The sequence below is a fragment of the Carcharodon carcharias genome, chromosome 8 (assembly GCF_017639515.1).
Source record: "Carcharodon carcharias isolate sCarCar2 chromosome 8, sCarCar2.pri, whole genome shotgun sequence".
Taxonomy (NCBI): domain Eukaryota; kingdom Metazoa; phylum Chordata; class Chondrichthyes; order Lamniformes; family Lamnidae; genus Carcharodon; species Carcharodon carcharias.
In genome coordinates this window covers 159,598,205-159,615,151 of record NC_054474.1, presented here as the reverse complement: position 1 = coordinate 159,615,151, position 16,947 = coordinate 159,598,205, and the positions used below count along the sequence as shown (strand labels likewise).

General features: G+C 41.2%; 1 protein-coding gene across 10 annotated transcripts in view; it reads left to right on the top strand.

Annotated features, from left to right (window-relative positions):
* LOC121281013 (kynurenine--oxoglutarate transaminase 1-like) overlaps window positions 1–14,672 on the top strand; it is a 37,505-nt gene extending 22,833 nt beyond the window's left edge. For 6 of the 10 annotated variants that reach the window (XM_041193567.1, XM_041193566.1, XM_041193562.1 and 3 more), the window contains 7 exons: window positions 2,633–2,753; window positions 5,392–5,468; window positions 8,960–9,049; window positions 10,498–10,684; window positions 11,218–11,288; window positions 12,603–12,689; window positions 13,811–14,672. In XM_041193567.1, the coding sequence (XP_041049501.1) occupies window positions 2,633–2,753; window positions 5,392–5,468; window positions 8,960–9,049; window positions 10,498–10,684; window positions 11,218–11,288; window positions 12,603–12,689; window positions 13,811–13,879 (702 nt within the window). In that variant the 3' untranslated portion in view covers window positions 13,880–14,672. Of the gene's footprint in view, window positions 1–2,632; window positions 2,754–5,391; window positions 5,469–8,959; window positions 9,050–10,497; window positions 10,700–11,217; window positions 11,289–12,602; window positions 12,691–13,810 lie in introns of those variants that run through there. The other 4 variants (XM_041193564.1, XR_005943791.1, XR_005943790.1 and 1 more) reach the window with 4 other exon arrangements.
* The last annotated feature ends 2,275 nt before the right edge of the window (window positions 14,673–16,947 follow it).

Genomic DNA, 16,947 nt, shown 5'->3' with positions numbered 1-16,947 from the left:
TTACTTGCCATTTGTCAGCCCAAGCCTGAATATTGCCCAGATCTTGCTGCATTTGGCATGGTCTGCTTCAGTATCTGAGGAATTGTAAGTGGTGCTGAACATTGTGCAATCATCAGTGAGCATCCCCATATCTGAACTTATGATGGAAGGAAGGTCATTGATGAAGCAGCTGACAATGGATGGGCCTAGGACACTACCCTGAGGAACTCCTGCAGTGATGGCCTGGACCTGAGATGACTGACCTCCAGCAACCACAACCATCTTCCTTTGTGCTAGATATGACTATTAGAGAACTGGTTAAATATACCTTTAGACTGTTATTTTTACAAATGGCCCACAAATCATGACCACAATGGTGAATTTTGTGGAACAGAATCCTTAAATTGGAATATTGCATTGTTAAAATAAAAGTGTTCCTGTCTAATCTATGTTAAAAGTTTAATTTAGTTCTCATTAGTCTGCAATAGACAGTTGGGTTGATTTTCGGATGAAGGCTCACTAGCTAAAGAGTTCCTATCTGCCCTGTTCCAATGGTTCAGGTGGATATTAGGGACTAGCTCCATGGTACTTGTTTTTTTAAATTCATTCACTGGATGCAGGCATCGCTGGCTGGGCCAGCATTTATTGCCCATCCCTAGTTGCCCTTGAGAAGGTGATGGTGAGTTGCCTTCTTGAACTGCTGCAGTCCATGTGATGTAGGTACACCCACAGTGCTGTTAGGAATGGAATTCCAGGATTTTGACTCAGCAACAGTGAAGGAACGGCAATATATTTCCAAGTCGGGATGGTGAGTGACTTGGAGGGGAACTTCCAAGCGGTGGTGTTCCCATCTATCTGCTGCCCTTGTCCTTCTAGATGGTAGTGGTAATGGGTTTGGAAGGTGCTGTTGAAGAAGCCTTGGTGAATTCCTGCAGTGCATCTTGTAGATAGTACACACTGCTGCTACTGTGTGTCCATGGTGGAGGGAGTGACTGTTTGTGGAAGTGGTGCCAATCAAGCGGGCTGCTTTGTCCTGTATGGTATCAAACTTCTTGAGTGTTGTGGGAGCTGCACTCATCCAGACAAGTGGGGAGTATTCCATCACACTCCTGACTTGTGCCTTGTAGATGGTGGACAGGCTTTGGGGAGTCAGGAGGTGAGTTACTCATAGCAGGCTTCCTAGTCTCCGACCTACTCTTGTAGCCACAGTATTTGTATGGCTAGTGCAATTCAGTTTCTACATCATAGGTACCATAAGACCATAGTTTAGCCTGCATCCTGACCAACATTCTTTCTGCAGTGAACATCACCATAAGAATATAAAAAATCTGAGCAGATGTAAGCCTTATGGCCTATGAGTCTGCTCTGACAAATAAAATCATGGTTGATCTCCTATGTCAACTCCATTTCCCCACAGATCCTCATATCCCTTGAGTCCCTTAGAGTCCAAGAATCTATTGAGATCTCTCTTGAATATGAGTATAGCAACTGAGCATCCGCAGCCCTTCGGGGGTAGAGAATTCTAAAGATTCACAACTCTGAGTGAAAAGATTTCTCCTAACCTCAGTCCAAAATGTCTGATCCTTTATTCTGGGACTGACCCTCTCTAGACTTTCCAACCAATGGGAAACAGCCTCTCAGCATCTACCCTGTCAAGCCCTCTCAGAATATTATAAGTTTCAATGAGATAACCACTCATATCCTCTATAGTTTAGAAGAAAACGCCCACTTTACTCAACCTCTGTGAGTTTGGTTATCTTAGATGGCTAGAGTGTGGTGTAGGATGATGCCAACAACAGCAGGTTCAATCCCTATACTACCTGTGGTAGGTCATGGAGGGCTGTCGCCTTGCCTTGCCCCATGCTTGATGTGGAGTGGCACTCCTCAAGCTATATAACCACTTGTCTCTTTCTAACAGAGAGGGATGTCTATGGTCCCTCGTGGACTATGGTTAATTACCCTACCTACTCAGCCTCTCATCATAGGACAATCCTCTCATCATAGAATCAATCTCGTGAATCTTTGCTGCCTCCCCTCTGAGGTAAGTATATCCTTCCTTAGGTATAGAAATTGAAGCTGCATGCAGCACTCCAGTTAGTAGATTAACTGCTTATTCGTTTCCTTACTGTTTGTGGGGTAAATGTTGTAGGGTAAATAGCAGCCATATTGTGTTTTAACACACAATATTTCAACAGGAAGTCATTCATTTTATGTAAAGTGCTTTGGGATGTCTTTGAAATATATGTTCTACAAATGCAAATTATTTTTAATAGTTCAGTCTCAAGGTGAAATCTTTTTGTCACAAAATGCTAAAACCCCCCAAAAAAAATTTCTTTTCCTCCATGCAGCTTGTGTTTGATAAGACATCTGTTGCCTACGGATGGCCAGACAATCATATCTACTTTAGCCAGGCATGTTCAGAATGAGGATTAAATGATGAGTGGAAGCAAAAATATACTATGGCTTTGACTGACATTCCTATCTAACGAGCAGACAGTCATTTCTGTGACCTGACTGGAAAGGGGGGCCACAAGAGAGATGAAAGAAAGATTCATCTAGCGGGATATAGTGCAAAGAGAGAAGGAAATTTAGATTGGTTTCTTCTATTTCAAACATATTCCTTAACAGTTGCTCTTGTTTTACCCCAACTTAGGTTTTCAAACGTGAAGAGTTGCAGATGATCGCAGACCTGTGTGTGAAACACAATGTGCTGTGCATTAGTGATGAGGTGTATGAGTGGCTGGTGTATGATGCAAATGAGCATGTGCGAATTGGTAAGAAAGCATCATCTGTACATTCTTAGCTAAACGCATGTGACCATGAAGTTCTAGAATGGGAGAATCTGATTTTAGCATCACCTTAATTTATAATCTATCATGAGACCAAAGCAGTCATATTCACTGTCTTCCTGTAATTTCACAAGAAGAGCATAATTAGGTCATCTGTTTTCACTCCCCTTATGTGGAGGGTTAGCTTAGGCTGATGATACCCAGCTCTGTCTTTCTGCTACCACTTTGAACTCAGAAGTCTATGTACTGTCGGATTGCTTGTCTGACACAGTCCTGGATAAATGTTTTCATCTCAACATTGGGAAAACTAAAGTCTTTTGCTCCTTCCACATATATCACACTCTTGCCACTGATCCCAGTGCCATGCCTGACCATTGTTTTAAGCTGAACTGGACTGTTGGCAACCTCAGCATTGGCTGACCTTGATCTGAATGTCTGAGCGTATATCCTTTCCATTACTTAGCCTACTTACTTGCACCTCCATAACATTGTCTGCTTCTGTCCTTAACTCAGCCCATCCACTGCTGAATTCTTTACAGACGGCTGCATCATCTCCAGGCTCAACTACTTAAAAGGCTTCCTTGCTGGCCTCCAGTCTTCGACCCTTCATAAATTCCAACCTGTCAAAAATGTTTCTGTTGTTGATATCCCGTTTCGCACCAAGTTCTGCTTACCTGTCACCCCATTTCCTGGCTGTGTATATATTCTGCATCGACCTGCCTGTGAAATGCGTTGGGACATTTTTATGTTAACAGTGTTGTATACTTGCAAGTTGCTTGCTCTTATTATTGTTTTGACCTAACTTTGACCTAATGACTTTGATCGGAACTGGAAAAAGTGAGAGATGTGTACTGGAATATAAGCAAATGAAAGGAAGGTGTGGGGGAGAAAAAACAAAAGGGAAAGTCTCTAATAGGATGGAAGATAGGATAGATTAAATGCCAAAAGAGTTGGTGATGCAAGGCCAAAAGGAGTGGTAATGGGGCAAGTAAAGAAACAAAAAATGTGCCGAGAGGAGATGTGAATGGCAGAATGATGAACAGCTGTTGTCCAAAAATAAAAATATGAATAAAACCAAAACCTACAAAGAAAAAGGAAACAAAATGGGGGAAGCGGTTATGGTCTGAAATTGTTGAATTCAGTGTTGAGTCTGGAAAGCTGTAAAGTGCCTAATCGAAATATGAGGTAATATTCTTAAAGCTTACATTGAGCTTCATTGGAACACGACAACAGGCGAAGGTAGAGTGTTCAGCATGAGAGCAACTCGGAGAATTAAAATGGCAGATGATCAGAAACTCAGGGTCACGCTTGCAGACTGAGCAGAGGTGTTCCGCAAAGCGGTCACTCAATTTGTATTTGGTGTCCCCAGTGTAGAGCAAATCATATTGTGAAGAGTGAATAGAGTAGGTTAACCTGCAAAAAGTACACATAAATTGCTGTTTCACATGGAAGAAATGTCTGGTGCCTTGGTCGGTGAGGAGAGACAAGGTGAAAGGGCAGGTGTTGCATGTTGCATGGAAAGTGGGTGTTTGGGGTGACAGAGGAGTGGACCAGGGTGTCATGGAAGGAATGGCCCCTTCAGAATGCTGAAATGGGAGGAGAGGAGAAGATGTGCCGGGTAGTGGTGTTATACTGGAGAAGATGCAAATAGTTGAGTATGATCCGTTGAACGTGGAGGCTGGCGGGTGGAAGGTAAGGAGAAGGGGAACCCTGTTATGGCTTAGGGAGGGAGGAGAAAAGATGAGAGCAGAAGTGCATGAAATGGGATGGACATAGTCAAGAGTCCTGTCACCGCAGTTGTGGGGAATCCATGGTTGAGGAGGAAGATGTGCTGCTATGGAAGCTTGCATCATCAGAGCAGATGTGATATCAATGAAGGAAACTGGGAGAATGGAGTCCTTACAGAGAGCAGGGTGTGAGGAAATGCAGTTGACATACCTGTGGGAGTCAGTGGGCTTCTAGTAAATCTTAGTGGATAGGCTGTCCCCAGAAATAGTATCGGAGAAGTTGAGGAAGGGAAGAATCAGAATGGACCCTATGAAGGTGAGAAAAGGGTGGAAATTGAAAGCAAAGTCAATGAAAATTTCCAGTTCAGGATGAGAGCAGGAAACAGCAGTAATTCAGTCATTTATGCGCATACTGAAGTAAGGTGAGGGGGTGGGCCTGAGTAGGACTGGAACAAAAAATGTTCCACATGTCCCACAAAAAGGCATACATAGCTAGTGCAATGCAGGTTTCCCATAACATAATTTTTTATTTGGAGGAAGTGCATGGAGTTAAAGGAATAATTTATATAGTAAATAAATAATTTATATAGTAATTTGTTGCAATTATTACTCTTGTAGGTAAATAGTAACAGATTTAACACCAGTTTTGCTTGAGTTGTATTTCTTGTGAGGTTCAACTTTGGGCATGGAGTCCTGCTAACAGTAATCACAGTTAGGAAAATTAGGGCTACACAGTTATAGCCCTAGCTCCACTTCTAATGAGGCTCCACACCAGCGTGGAGACATGCAAAAGGTACTCTTATAGTGTCATCTTCAACTCCCCATCTTCCTCATCCCTGACTGCCCCAACACAGACCCCTCTTGATCAGCTACTATTCATGTTTTCCTATTCCTAGCTAGCCTGCCAGGGATGTGGGAGCGGACGATCACTGTTGGGAGTGCAGGAAAAACCTTCAGTGCTACAGGGTGGAAGGTGAGTTGGAGAAAGTTGTCAGAAAATTTGATTAATGCGAAGACCAACTTTAGTTCTAATCCATTATAGTGTCATTCAGTTGTATTGTACATAATAGTGGGCCATCAGCTTACAAAAGATAAAACCTTGAATCCCTAACTAAACAACAGTAAATTCTATTCTTTAGAAGGAATGCTAATACAAAGAACAAAGAAAAGTACAGCACAAGAACAGGCCCTTTGGCCCTCCAAGCCTGCGCCAATCATATTGCCCGTCAACTAAAACATTTTGCACTTCCGGGATCCGTATCCCTCTATTCCCATCCTATTCATGTATTTGTCAAGCTGCCTCTTAAACACCACTATCGTACCTGCTTCCACCACCACCTCTGGCAGCAAATTCCAGACACTCACTACCCTCTGCGTAAAAAACTTGCCCCGCACATCTCCTCTATAGTTTTCTCCTCTCACATTAAATCTACGTCCCCTAGTAATTGACTCTTCCACCCTGGGAAAAAGCTTCTGACTTTCTACTCTCCATAACTCTCATAATTTTGTAAACTTCTATCAAGTCGCCCCTCAATCTCCGTCGCTCTAGTGAGAACAATCCGAGGTTCTCCAACCTCTCCTCATAGCTAATAACCCCCAGACCTGGCAGCATCCTGGTAAACCTCCTCTGCACCCTCTCCAACGCCTCCATATCCTTCTGGTAATGTGGCGACCAGAATTGTACGCAATATTCCAAATGTGGCCTAACCAAGGTTCTACACAGCTGCAGCATGACTTCCCAGCTTTTATACTCTATACCCCTGCCAATGAAGGCAAGCAAGCCATATGCCTTCCTGACTACCTTATCCACCTACGTTGCCACTTTCAGTGACCTGTGGACCTGTACACCCAGATCCCTCTGCCCGTCAATGCACTTAAGTGTTCTGCCATTTACTGTATAATTCCTGCCTGTATTAGACCTTCCAAAATGCATTACCTTGCATTTGTCCAGATTAAACTCCATCTGCCATTTCTCTGCCCAAGTCTCCAACCGATCTATATCCCATTGTATCCTTTGACATTCCTCTTCACTATCTGCAACTCCTCCAACCTTAGTGTCGTCTACAAACTTACTAATTAGCCCAGTTACATTTTCCTCCAAATCACTTATGTATACTACAAACAGCAAAGGTCCCAGCACTGATCCCTGCGGAACTCCACTAGTCACAGCTCTCCATTCAGAAAAGCACCCTTCTACTGCTACCCTCTGTCTTCTATGACTAAGCCAATTCTGTATCCTTCTTGCCAGCTCACCTCTGATCCCGTATGACTTTACCTTCTGTACCAGTCTGCCATGAGGGACCTTGTCAAGGGCCTTACTGAAATCCATGTATATAACATCCATTGCCCTTCCATCGTCAATCATCTTTGTCACTTCCTCAAAAAACTCGATCAAGTTAGTGAGACACGACCTCCCCTTCGCAAAACCATGCTGCCTCTCACTAGTACACCCATTTGCTTCCAAATGGTAGTAAATCCTGTCACGAAGAATCTTCTCCAATAATTTCCCTACCACTGATGTAAGGCTCACCGGCCTGTAATTTCCTGGATTATCCCTGCTACCCTTCCTAAACAATGGAACAACATTGGCCATTCTCCAGTCCTCTGGGACCTCACCCGTAGCCAGTGAGGATGCAAAGATTTCTGTCAAGGCCCCAGCAATCTTCTCCCTTGCCTCCCTCAGTACTCTGGGGTAGATCCCATCTGGCCCAGGGGTCTTATCCACCTTAATATTCTTCAAGACACCTAACACCTCTTTTTTGATCTCAACATGATCCAGGCTATCTGCACACTCTTCCCTAGACAAATTGACCGCTAAGTCCTTCTCTTTGGTGAATACTGATGAGAAGTATTCACTTAGTATCTCTCCCATTCCTTCCGGCTCCACACACAGATTCCCACCTCTGTCCCTGAGTGGGCCTACCCTTTCCCTGGCTACCCTCTTGCTTTTTACATATGTATAAAAGGCCTTGGGATTTTCCTTAATCCTGGTTGCCGGTGACTTTTCATGACCCCTTTTAGCCCTCCTGACTCTTTGTTTAACTTTCTTCCTACTTTTTATTCTCCACGGGCTTCATCTGTTCCCAGCCTTCTAGCCCTTACGAATGCTTCCCTTTTCTCATTGACTAATCTCGCAATATCCTTCGTTATCCAAGGTTCCTGAAACTTGCCATGCTTATCCTTCATCCTAGCAGGAACATGCTGGTCCTGAATTCTTATCAACTGACATTTGAAAGCCCCCCACATGTCAGTTGTTGATTTGCCCTTAAACATCCGCCTCCAGTCTAGATTCCTCAGTTCCTGCCTAATATTGTTATAATTAGCCATCCCCCAATTAGGCACCTTAACCCAAGGACTCCTGTTATCCTTATCCACCAGTACCTTGAAACTTACTGAATTATGGTCAGTTTTCCTGAAATGCTCCCCTACTGAAACTTCGACCACTGGCTGGGTTCATTTCCTAATACCAGGTCCATTATTGCCCCTTCCCTAGTTGGACTATCTACATATTGTCTCAGGAAGCCCTCCTGGATGCACCTTACAAATACTGCACCATCCAAACCCCTAGCACTAAGTGATTCCCAGTCAATATAGGGAAAGTTAAAATCACCCACCGCAACAACCCTATTGCTTTTTAAATGCAGTTTTAACCAGAGAATTAGCACTTATTTAAACAACTAGTTTCATTTGGGTTTTATAATCAACTGATAACTCTTCAAATGCTTTTGGCTGAACTGACTTGAACAGTACCAAACTTGACCTTTTGAGCTGGAGCTGTAACTCTTTTGGAATTAAGCCAATTATACTAAATTAACAAAATAAAGGATAAATCAAGCACAGCCCCTAAGTCAGGTCAGCTGTAAAACCAAGGACAAAGTTTAAAGGAAACTTACAAACTTTAAACTAAAATGTGATCAAAGGGGTCAATAAAACACCCCAGTCCCTGCAGTGCTCACTGAGCACGGAAGGCCTCAAGAGTGCCGGCAGACACCACGTGCTCCTTCTCTAGGGACACCCGGCCGTGAACGTAATCGCAGAAGAGGGACAAACAATTGGGCGGGAGAGCTGGAGCTGTAGCAGGACTTGGGATCAGCTGCAATGTATTGGGATGATGAGTTTGATCCTAAATCCCAATACATTGAGTCAAGTGATGTATTGCACTGCAGCTTAGCTACAGTAGTTAGAAACATCAGAGGAGAATTAAAATGAAGTTAAACTTCAATGCGTGGCACATTGGCTGCTGTTGTGATGATGCACCCAGCCACACTATAACAGGTATTACCAGTATATTACAGCTTATGTTTTCGTGTTAACTATGCTTTCAGAGTTAACTCAGCTGATAAGAAAAATCCCCATACAAAAATAAATCTGTTCAGCTTGCACTTTATTTAAGTATAAAATACAAAGACTTTTGAATATTTTCTTGTTGCAAATTGTGATATTTTATCTACCTGCTTATTATAGGTTGGCTGGGCAATTGGACCTAAGAACATCGTCAGGCACTTGCAGACTGTCCATCAGAACTCAAACTTTCATTGTGCCACTGGAGCACAGGTGAGAAGTACCAAAAGGATTACTTTTCACAGCTATGCCTGTGCGATGGCGAATAAATTCAGTTCTGTGCCCATCGAGCTGAGGAATGTAATGCTGTACAGCTCGCCCTGCATTTTCCTAATAATACACTTCAGTTTCTCATTCAGAAGGCTCCATTCCCCTCCCCAATTAGTACAGCATCAGTGAGGCATTTCCATAGCTCTTCTGTCTGTTTTTGCGATTTCTCTGGGCCACATTGCTAAATTCAAAACAGTTCCTCTTCAGAACAAATGTAAATATATTTTTTATTGAGATCTTTAGGTCAGCCATGAGTCTTAAGACGTGAAAATCCAGCAGCAGACTTGCAGGTGTCCAAACCAGACCAATGAAAAATCCACTTATGTGGAGATACCATCTGCCTATGGAGTGGAAACACTACCCACAAGGATACACCCCTTTACCTAAGCCTAAAATATCCAGCTATTACATGCCACACAAACTCCCACTTGTCCACAACTCCCATCCTCTTTGATCTACACAGGCTCTTAGTTCCCTACAGATTGGATTTAAAATCTTTGCTTTTAGCATCAAATCCCTCAGCAGCCTCGTCCCATTCTACCTCTGCAATCTCTTCCAGCCTTAACTCTCCCCATACTCTCCAGCCCTCTGAGTCATCTGTGCATCCTCCCCTTACCTCTGTTTAACCTTTGCTGGCAGAGCCAGCGGCTATCCCCACCCCCTTTTCTGGAACTCCCCCCTCCCCTGCCCCCCCACTTAAGTTTTCACCTTTCCCCTTCAAAAACCTTAGAACACCCATTTTTAAACCAAGCTTTTAGTCACCTCTCCTAATTCTCCCATCGTGACATAGCACCTGTAACTATATTTCTTTTATCTATTTATTTTCACCCCCTTCCACCGGTGGAGTATTTTTGAATTTTTTTTCCATGCTGAAGGTGCTACATAAAAGGAAATTGTGGTTAGGTACAGGTTGGCAAGATGATTAGGCACTTTCAATTGAGTAGGCATATGTTGGAGTTTAAAATCTCACACCACAAACCATTGGTAACTCTTCCATTTAAGAGCCACCTTATCCATCATGGCGTTTATTTGCAGAACTATATAGGCAAGCGAGAACAATGCCAGGCACCAGTGCCAGATCTGTCTCGTCAGTGAGCCACACTAGCTAGTTGTCTCGGATAGTGTGGACCTGCTTGGCAGAGGTGTCAGATTACTGAATCTACTGTGGATTAGTTCAGACCATCCACTGACGGGAGTATTATCTTGGATGCAATTTGAGTCCAAAGTTACCTCCCTCCATTACCCCACCACCCCAAGAATTTCATCGTTAGTGGTTTTCTGTAGGTTTGCAGCACCGAAGTGTATGACACAATACAAAAATGGCTTTTGAATCTGAATTGTCATTGAAGTAGATTGCCTATTTAAAAAAAACATAAGTTTTTTGTACCCAGCAAGCTGTAGCAGAGGGATTTGTGAAAGAATTTGAATGCCTGGGAGCACCAGAGAGTTATTTCACCGGTTTACGTCAGGAGCTGCAATTGAAACGTGATCGGCTTGCTGCCTACCTTGCGTCTGTGGGGTTAAAGCCAATTGTACCAGAGGGTGGTTACTTCTTGATCGCGGACATCTCAGCAGTCAGTGAGTAGATACAAGGAAAGTACAAACTAAGTAAACAGATGGGGATTTGCAATTTTGCATGTTACTTTAATGTCTGACCAGAGTGCAATATGCAGCCAGGGCAGCTGTTGTTGCAGACCATATATCAAATATACTCTTCTAGGTGGAAACGAGGAACTAAGATTTAATTTGCTTAGAACTAATCCACTAAGATACATGGTTTCCATTTGGTTTTGATGTTTAGTTTTGAATGAAATTTCCTGTTATTTTAAGGTATAATTCTCCCCATACCATGCACTTTATGTGGCCAGGGGTCTGGTGACCTGTTCCATTGCAGTCATGAACCTGGCTGCTAAGATGCACATGAAGTTGACTTGGAAACGAGTTCTTTGCTTTCTTTCCCCACCTCATCCAGTTGGGAAAGTCTGGCCTCCACTGATGTAAATTTATACAGCATGTATATTTTACATGTTAGCACAATAAAATTGAATTGGATGGAGTTTTTTTTTTTGCAAAGCTGTTGACCTTTCTTGTTCTGTATGTTTTCCTATCAGAAGTTGATCTGCCAGACTCCACTGAACAGCCGTATGATTATAGGTTTGTGAAGTGGCTCATAATCAATAAGGTGTGTAGCTTTGAAATGATGGGGCTAACTGTGTAAAATTGAGGCTAGCTGACCAAAATTTGTAGTTGTTCACTGGTCCTGAATGTGAACAGCCTGGTATGACAGCCTTTTTCCAATGCTTGAAGCAGCTCTGTATTTGTGGTTAGAAGATCTGTATATTGTTAAGATCAACACACTTATAGAATCTTTTGGCAAATTTTCAAACACATGTGGTTCATCCAGGTTACCTACCTATCATGCACTTATCACCAGGTATGTTGTATGCTGGTGATACAGAATATCTGAGTAGTTTACATTTCATATTGAAGAGCTAGAACTTGAAGGTCCAAAGAGACTTGAGCGTCCAGTTAGACAGATTATTAAAATATCATGAACACATACAGAAAATAATTGAAAAGGCAAACAGCATGTGGGCCTTTAAAGCTAGAGAACTAGAATACAAGGGGGTGGAAGTTATGCTACAGCTATACCAAACCCTGGCTTAGACTACACCTTGAATACTGTGAGCAGTTCTGGACATCACACCTTAAGAAGGATATGTTGGCCTTGGAGAGAGTGCAGGACAGATTTACCAGAATGCTGACTCCCAAGGGTTAAATTAAGGATAGAGATTACATAATCTAGGGTTATATTCCCTGGAATTTAGAAGCTTAAGGAGTGATGTGATCAAAGTTTTCAAGATACTACAGGGAACAGGTAGGCTAGATAGAGAGAAACTATTTCTGCTGGCTGGGGATTCTTAAGACTGGGGGCAAAATCTAAAAATTAGACAGTCCTTTCAGCTACACACAAAGGATAGTAGAAGTTTGAAATTCTGTTTGAAAAGCTGCAGTTGATGCTAGGACAACTGTTAATTGTAAAGCTGCGATTGATTTTTGTTAACTAAAGGTATTAAGGGATATGGGGCAAAGCTGGGTATGTGGAGTTACCTCATAGGTCAGCCATGATCTCATCGAATGGTGGAACAGGCTTGAGGGGCTAAATGGTCTACTTCTGTTCCCATGTTCACCAAAATCCTGTCTTCACTGTAAAACTAGATGCTATACAGATTCCTGTATATGTTGACTTCCCTTGGATTTTCCACAAACTCATGACTGAGGTTAGGAACCCTAAAACGGTGGGAAAGACACAGCAATATAATTTATATGCATTTGGTGTATAAAGTTAATTTTTATAGCCACATCCAATAATGGAAAAGTTGGTTATGAAAAGTAAAGAATTGGGAGGTCATGGTGAGTGCAGGTGGTGACTGGAACCTTACTACATTTATTGTCAAACAATATTCTGATTCTTTGCTATTACTTTTATTCACAGGGCTTGTCCACAATTCCAGTGTCTGCTTTCTACTCTTCTGACCACAAAAAGGGCTTTGAAAACTTTATACGGTTTTGTTTCGCTAAGGTGAGCTGTAGTAGGGATTGTGAAGTTCCTGCGGATATTGAGATACAACTGCAGTATAGAGCTTACACAGTTCTTACTTGCTGCAGTTTAAAATGGGTATGTACGTCTTGCATGCAGGCCCATACCTTGTGGCTTTGTGTACAGTCAGGACTTGACAGGAAGCATCCCGGCTTCACTGAGAAACAACCCCAGAACTCGTCAGAGCCAAAGCCATTTCTCAGCCTTGGCTCAGTGGTAGCAAACTCCTCTTTGAGTCAGAAGGTCATGTTCAAGCCCTACCAAAGAGACTTGAGCACATCATTTGGCTGATAACTGAGTGCAGTGGGTATGTTGGAGGCGCCGTCTTTCAGATTAGACATGAAACAAAAGATTAAGCTGCCCTCTCAGTTGGACATAAAACATCCTATGGTACCACTTGAACAAAAGCAGGGGAGCTCTATTGTCCTGGCTAACATGTATCCCTCAACAAATATTATTAAAAAAGATTATCTGATCATGTAACACTGCTGTTTGTGGAACCTTGCTGTGAGCAAAATGATTGCACTTCAAAACTATATGCTAATATACACATAATATGCTATGAAGTGCTTTGGGGCATTTTCCAATCATGAAAGCTGCTATTTAAATGCAATCTTTCTTACTGGCAAATTACATTTTTTCCCAATTTGTGTCTTTTAATTACTTTCATGTGACTTTTTTCTCCTGCCTATGAATACTCTTATTGGGAAATGGTTTCCTAACTATACCTAATGGCAGGAACCCTCCCAAATCTACTTACAGAATGCCTTTTCCATTATGCAGACTTTCTTGCAGGTTCAACTTTAGAAGATCAGCTCCTATCCTATATTAGCTTGATATTTCCAGTTTCCATGTTACCCATTATGTTGAATTTGAAGGCACCTCTACATTGTTTGCCTTGTATCCTCCAAACTGTGTTGAGAACAAACTTATTTCACTTTGGACGTTTAGCAGAGAGAAAACCTTTAATCTATCTATTCATCTGGCATTTGAACCCAGATACCAAACATATAAGAATGTGTGTCAGGAAAGGAGTGAGCAAATTTAAAGAATTGTAACGCATAAAAGCTGTTTAAACCATTTTCCTGTGTTAAATTCTGTAGGAAGACTCAACATTAAGCAAGGCAGAACAGATCCTGCAAGAGTGGAATAGGACAATGTTGACTCAGTGATTGCTCCAACACAGTGAATTTTTATTTTCTAATTCAGTAACTGGACATTTTTAATTTTATTTATCTTAATTGAAAGACTGACATTTTCAAATCTACACACAAATACATAGTTATAACATAGAATAAAAATACCATGAATGCTGCTTCAGATAGTCCTTCCTGACCATGTCTTGAGCGCTCAAGTGGTCAGAAGCACTTAGTTCAATCAACGGATTTCTGATCTCAACCCTACAGCCAACTCGAGCAATATTGACAGAGTGGATTGCCTCAGCTGGAAAACGTTGCAGAAACTGGCAAGACCATGACCCAAGAGAATCAGTGGCATGCAAAGAGCCATGACAATGTGGGGTTCAATCTCAATGGAAATAATTAATTTATGAGTACTGAAAAACTCAATTATTTTTCTATATTTTGATTTCATTTTAGATGTTCAATATTGAGTGCTCTTTAAACCCGTTTATTTGGTGCCTTTGGTACTTTTGAGTTGATTGGTTAATGATTTGGTTACATTAGTGGTATTAGTTATAACCTGTTGCTTTTTTATTCCTGTAGCTGTTGGATGGTGTAGTTTAAGACTGAACTAAGATTTACTTTATGCTACAGTTGTAAATGAGCAGAATGCTATGTATGTGCAACTCAAGACTATCACAATGATCATCCAGATAGTTTGTTCTGCAAGAAGCTCAATGCTGTAACTGAAGATTGTTTTTATTTCTTCCGTTACATGTTTAACTTAAATTCTGCTGTGTCCTAATATCAGAACATGAACTTGAATAAAAATCTTTCAACATTGTGTATTTGTATAATTTTAAAATGTTTTCTTCTATATTTTAGTGTATCAGCCATGGCATTATTCATGCATTTATATGACTTGGATCTCTGACCAGCTGATGCTAATCCCTGTGAGACATCTCAACTGAGATTGACACAATGCCAAGGTGGTTCTGTCTCTTGAGCTGATGTCCATGCAGACAGGGCAATTGCAACTCACTTTTGTAGAGTAGTATATACAAAAATAAGCATTGCAATAATAACACAATAATGATATTCCTGCTAATATCACATCCACTAATTTCTAACCTATTAGTGGGAACACTTTTAAGTAAAATTCTATGTTGCAATCATGGGATATTTTTCCTGTATGTAATTTTTTAAAACATTCTTTCACTCTTGCTTATAAGAGTAGTTAAGTAAAATACTTTTCCATACTGGAAAATGGGACAACTAATTCAGCCTCCAGCAGTCTCTCATGAAAAGTGACTGAAGGTTATGAGTATTTAGTTTCCTGAATATTTTAATACATATTCATATTTTTTATGCTTGTTAAAAGCATATGAAGGATTTTAATGCTAGGAAATTAAAAATATTTCAGCTTTTGTCACCAATCTCATCATCAAACACTCCTTAGTTATAATATGGACCAGATGGAGAGGTAAGTTCCAACTAGTTTGATGTAACAACAGATCCTAATCCTTAATTAATTAGTGAGACATTCACCGTACTAGTTTTTCTAATGGTTTCTTATGTTTGCCATTCTAGTGACACCTAGTGTAAATTCTGAGTAGTTTGTGTTATGGTCTCACCCATTAGAAACTTGACTGAGAATTGACTTTTTTTCACATTGTAATCTCTTTTTGTTGAGTATAATACTATTTTTCTGGACTGAAAGCTAGGTTCTAGAGAAGAAATTACACTATTTCTTGGCTGCCTGTGCCATTTAAAAAATTGGAATGCAAGGCAATTGAGCCTGTCCTGCCTAACACAATTGGTCAGTGCACTCCCCCATTTAAACCTTCTGTCTGTCTTTCTGCTGCCAGTGAGGACATGCTGATGACGTATACTCTATCACTCAGTATACTTTCTAGTTTTATTGTCACCTTCTCCCACATAAAAAGCTGACTGTGACAAAGGGGAGTGTTGTGATACATACCAGGTTATGCTCATATAGAATGAAAAAGCATAGGAGGCCATTTGGCCTATCCTGCCTATCTTTGAAAGAGTTATGAAATACATTCCACTGGCCCACTCTTTCCTCATAGCCTGGCAAATCAAGTGACTGCAGGATATTGGAGGTCAGTCCTAACTTCATGTTGCTAAAAATGAAGATAATCAAAATCATCCTGCTTGATGCCATTAGTATTTTGGTTTTGCTCTCTGTGGGTAATCATTATTTCACCTAAGTAAATTGGTGTTGACATATTGACTTAAGAAAGTGAAAGTCAGCTGCTCTGAAAAGATAGATCCGAGAACTATACATCATAAGAATTAGGAGTAGGTCGTATGATCCTGGATCTGCTCACCCATTCAATAGGATCCTGGCTGACCTACTTTCCACCCAATTCCTATATCCTTGGGAGTCTAAATATCTATCGATCTCTGCCTTGACTATCATAAGGATAAAGACCAGATCACAACATATTAAATATTTTTAATTACTTGCTAAGTGACATGAGTCTAGGCAATTTCAATCCAAATCCTACAGAATAGATGATGACACCATAAAATTACACATTATTCCTGAAGTGGTAATTTCACAAATAGGCAGTACACTGCTAAACTCAGTTATGCTCATTTTGGGTTAAGGAACTTAAATCTAGAAATACAATATTTGGGATAAGTGGCTGACATATCAGTCCATGCTTGTGTCAAGCATATGCAAGTTTGTTAAAATCCAATGGTAATCTCTGGGCTATTGTCACATGTCTTTGTTAAGTCCATATCCACAATATCTGTTGGCATTCCCCTATCATGCTAGTGATTTCCTCAAAATATTCAACTAGATTACTCAATCCATCCACTTGTTAAATGTAGGCTTGTTGCAATTTTTAAACACCACCACTTGGAAGTTCCTGCCAAGCCTCTCATCACCCTGACTTGAAAATATATTGCTGTTTCTTCACTGTCGCTGGGTCAAAATTCAGGAACTCCCTAACAGCACTATGGGTGTACATACACCACATGGACTGCAGCAGTTCAAGAAGGCAATGCACAACCACCTCAAGAGCAATTGGGGAATAGGCAATAACTGCTGGCTTAGCCAGCAATGCCCACACCCCATGAATGAATAA